Below are 5,000 nucleotides of genomic sequence, written 5' to 3' on the forward strand. Positions count from 1 at the left end.
TTGCCACAAAATCTTTTAAATGGTTTTCTGGCCCGAGTGTATTAAGGCTTGACCAATCTAATTATTATGTATATTTTTATTTGAAGTCAAGCATTTGTTTAATGTCTATGAAACTTAGCAGAAAGTTTTTTATCGGTGCTGTTATCGATTTGCCTAAATATTTTGCATCGCATTTTGGTCACGTGACCTTAAAAGAACGTTTATATCCTTTACTCAAAAATGGGGAACATTTATACTTCAAATTTTTGAAAACGTTTGGCATTAACACGTTAAGCACAACTGTGCCTATCGAATGCCGCCTTTTAATTTGGTACTCCGTTTTTACCTTTTAAGATATTTGGATGTTTATCATGTCACGTGACCTATTTCCCTCAATTTTTCATTGCTCTTAACATGTGGACATGATTAGAAGGCGGCATTACAAAGCCCTTAGAAAGGGTCATCGAATAATCAAGACACAAGATTGATATAATGTAGCTGGATGTTCCCCATTTTTGAGTGAAAAATATAACTGTTATAACTCGATTTCAGATCACGTGACAAGAATGTAGTACGGGACATTTTCGAAAAGTTATAACAATGCCGACAACTAACTGCCTGCCAAGTTTCCTAGGCCCTGGACAAATGCTCTCCCTTCAAATAAAAATATGCATAATAATTAGGCTGGTAAAGCCTTAATACACTTGAGGGCCCTTTAATTGCGAACAATTGACGTGACGTCGGATAGCATAGTTTTTCCCGCAAACTGAATTCTGATTGGTCAATTTAAATTTCGTCATGGTACTCCAGATCTACAGGGGTTCTTTACCACTACACTACAACGACCGTGAACGTGCTCAACCCAATACAGTTCTTTTCATTGTTGACTTTTGTATAAGTCAAATCTGACCCTATTAGTTCCCTAGGCTTAATTTAGGCTCCAAGAAAAACTAAGACCGTGTCCAACCTAGGTAAAATGAGAATCACCAATTTAACCTAGATTAAAACGCATTCAACCTGATAACGGATTTTACCGGCAACATAACCAGTCTCATCCAATAATCGCGAACTGGAATAAGTGTTTTATTCAGAAGGATGTTACCTCCATTTTTACAAAACCACCGACGCAGTCAGTTTCCATATAAGGTCATTGTGGTATATTTAGTAAATAAACCCCTTCCGGTCGCTGGTATGTCCGCAGCTGATAGATTGCCCGAAAAATGATTTTGGGTTCACGTCTTGTTGTTGTCCTGGCTCCACAGCTCTGATGCTGGTAGTAACAGGCCTCCGATTCCGAGAATGCTTATGATTTTTTATAGGTTTTTTTATTTTTTTTTTCAATCCGACCGACCGACCCAATATCAGGAAAGGCATTCGACGGTTAACGAAAAGAAAAGGGGATGGCCTTATGTGCAAAGTATAACAGTGTTTTCAAGTGCGGCTAGAATTTTTCTCTCCTTCGAACGGTTGGTTTATTTTATACTTAGTAAACACAGTGTATTAAATTCTCTACTCTATAAAATGACTGAACTTAAGTTCGTGTAGGATTAAATCTCTAAAGTCTGCTCAGAACTTTCTTAACCTGCAAAGACGTTGACAGCATATTTTGTTGACTTCTTTGTCTTTTTAATGCCACTATCACTAGACTCCAGAAAACGAGTTTGTTTTAATGCCATGTAAAATGAAAACTCTTCTGCTGCCTTTTTTCCGCTGATTTTGTTTCTTTTCAATGTAAAAATCGCTACAGCATTTCGCAGGTCAAATATCCACGCAAACGATGATTATTGCGTGATAACTGTCCTGTGAGTTTGCACCACGAGACGTAAATTAGCCAATAAAATCGCGCGAAAATTAATGGGTGAATTATAAGAGCTGATAACCGAGATTGAGTGAGCCTGTCAGAAAGCTAGAAATACAATATCCGGCCGAGATAGAAAATTTAATAATTCATGCTAGCCCACGTATAGACTCTTACGAACTCGTGTTCAAACAATAAATGATTTGCTTGTCATTGCCCGGGCGAAAGGATTCGATGTTTAGTTCAAAGTTGGGGAACGATATTGAACTTTAGATGTGGCAAACGGTTCCAAGGTATAAACATTTAAGCCGATTCAGCAGTTAATGCGACAGATACGTCTTCGAGAGACCTATTAGAGGCACACACTGGCATTGTTGGAAGAGGGCAGGAAACGACTCGCGCGTTTTTGAGACGCTGGTGGCAAGCGTAAGAGAACATTTCGAGTGCCAGGACAGTGGTGTCTCCCAGATTTTTATAGTAATCATCTCTAATGGAGATAATATACTTAGCAATGTGAATGTGGTTGTGTGAAGACAAGTTTGAAGGGAAAACAACTCACTTCCGGTTTCTGTCCGCGTCTCAAAAACGCGCGTGCTTAATCTCCCTAATGTATTCAACATTCGCGATGATAAAACTGCTGTTTAGTGGATGCTGAAGCAAAGTTCAAATGCTTCAAAACCAATCTAACATCATGCCAACCTCAATTCAAGAAATTTCAACACGTTTGAAAGAGGTTTCATCAAATGGTGTGGAAAAAAATTGAACAACAGAAAATTGAAGCAAATGCTGAGACTGAAGCCGTTTACTTCCGGCTTGTTATACAAATTCTTAATTAAGCCTTCTTGAGCCTTAGGGGCTCTTCATATGGCATTGCGTATAAGCATTATTTTTACTTACTTCTACAGAAGCCACACGATGCTTGACAGTTCAACCACATGTAAGAATGATAGTAATTTCCTGGGTGACAATAACCCACTGACGCCCAATGCGGGCAGTGGTAGTGCGAGTCTAATCGATTGACGCATGCTATGTGAAAAGTAAAGTGAACAAGAGAGTTTGGTGGTGAGAGATTTATTCTCGTCGCAAATTCATACTCATTTATCAATGACATCCGTAAACAATGCGAAAAGAGAAATGTGGACAGATTCCTTCAATGGCAATGCACGTCCCCCCCCCCCCCCCCTCCGCCCCATCCCTTCGTCCCCCTACCGGCTCGGCCTCAAGCCCACTCCTCTTTCTTCGAGTCTGTAAACTTGCTCATTGCTAAATGGGAGACAAAATACCTATATTGACAAAACATACTGTACTGTTTAAAGATCGACAAGACGGGGGATTATACGTCTACCACCTTCCTCTTGTTATTCATAAAGAAATAATGATAACACAAGTTAACAAAAATAATAATAATAATAATAATAATAATAATAATAAACATTTATAGAGCTCTAACTCCGTATAGCTGGTTTGCAACCAATCTCTACAGACACATATATAGATAACAATGCTGCAATGTACAATTGCTGGTGTACGAACAAAAGGAGCTAATGAGAAGTATTTCGTTTTCGTTCACCAACATGGCGTTGATGACGTCACGTGAAAACCACCTATAGCGATGTATAAAACACGATAGAAAATTCAAGACAAACATGAACATCTTTGGGCCATAAAATGCTCGGTCGGAAAGTAAACATTACAGCCAAATTTGTGATAATCCCAACTGTTTCTACCTGATATTTACAAAGGCAAATACGTACCACATATTTTACAAGTAAGTGGACAAAAGGCTTTCATCAAATTGAATTTGTAGCTTCCTTCTTCGCAGTACCCTAAATTTCTCCAATGGTAACAACTCTGATGGTCTGCACATCCTTTCTCTGTGAGGTGATACAGAATACATTTGTTTAAAAACCCATTTTAAATAAAAGGTAAAGGCAAAGAAAGGAAAATACAGCTTTTACCATTTTTAAGGTATCGCACGCCCCTACATGAAGAACCCGTCCGAAGACACAAAAAAGCCACTACATGAGTAATCTTTCATTTCACTGTTTCTTTATTTAGCAAGCACATTACGTAATTTAGCCTAGACGTGGCCTAATTTCAAAGGGACCCTACGATCCTGAGACAAGAAAACAAGAAACATAGCGAGCAACATTATTCAAACTGCTCGACGGTCGTCCTCTTCCGATCTCTAGTCTCTATCTTTTAGAAAAACGTTGCGTCATATCCATAGTTCAAATGAGACGGATACCTCGCTGTACAAAATATATGAAAGTCATATCATGTGGACTCGGGGGTTCGAATCTCTTTCACGCCTGAAGTGTTCAGGCTGCTTCCACTTCGTCACTGCTGAAGTAGCGCGCATAACCTGACTGTGCCTTGACTTAAGGTAACTCGCAAACAAAAAATTCCAGGAATCGCGGACTTGATAGCTCAGTGGAATAGGCCATTCCGGAATTGCGCAGGGAACTGGGGCGAGTTTCAAGTTTGAACCAATCGATTAATTGACTCCATCACATGAACGATAACATTGACATTGGTCATCTGTCCAAGTTTGATGCTTTTAGGTCGAACAGATACCAATTGCAAGTTACAGACTTAAAGACATAGTTAAAAATCCATACAAACGTCTCTAATTTTGAGACTGCGTCCCCCAAAACCTTATATAAACTCTTGAAAATGTTTTGACGATTTCTGTAATCCTTGAATACTGAACCTGCGCCCACAATGCGCACGGCAGTGAAAATTTTGTTATCCTGTCTATCATTTTCCCTTTCATCGGAAACCGTGCGGGTGCATTTATGTGCGCAAACGACGTTGTTGTCGATCTACCCTCTCGAAGGGACGCCACCAAAGTGTCTTTTTTTGCGAAGTCAACACAAACAAATACATTATCAATACAGTTTTGACGTCTTCTTACACTTGATTCGAAAATATCATACTGAATTCGTCTTAAAATTGTTAGAAAAAGCACGAATAACAGCCTAAGCACAATCGCTGACGTTCGAATCGCCGCTCGCCGGCAACCCAGTCTTGGTGCCAACGTTAGTTGACAAAAAACTGCCACAAAATATTTTAAATGATTTTCTGGCCTTTTAATTGCGAACAATTGACGTGACGTCGGATAGCACAGTTTTTCCCGCTCGCTGAATTCTGATTGGTCAATTTCAATTCCAGTAGCTCCCGCCGTATGCATGGATATTCATAAAATATGCAAACAAAGTGA

At 39.4% G+C, this 5,000-nt stretch overlaps 1 protein-coding gene across 1 annotated transcript in view; it reads right to left on the bottom strand.

Annotated features, from left to right (window-relative positions):
• The window catches only part of LOC137975522 (uncharacterized), a 14,635-nt gene that overhangs the window by 6,117 nt on the left and 3,518 nt on the right, over positions 1–5,000 (bottom strand). The window contains exons 3-4 of the mRNA XM_068822633.1: positions 3,532–3,651; positions 2,675–2,803 (exon numbers count right to left, since the gene is read on the bottom strand). Coding sequence (XP_068678734.1) covers positions 2,675–2,803; positions 3,532–3,651 — 249 coding nt within the window. The remainder of the gene's footprint in view (positions 1–2,674; positions 2,804–3,531; positions 3,652–5,000) is intronic.

The sequence above is a fragment of the Montipora foliosa genome, chromosome 11, assembly GCF_036669935.1.
Source record: "Montipora foliosa isolate CH-2021 chromosome 11, ASM3666993v2, whole genome shotgun sequence".
Taxonomy (NCBI): domain Eukaryota; kingdom Metazoa; phylum Cnidaria; class Anthozoa; order Scleractinia; family Acroporidae; genus Montipora; species Montipora foliosa.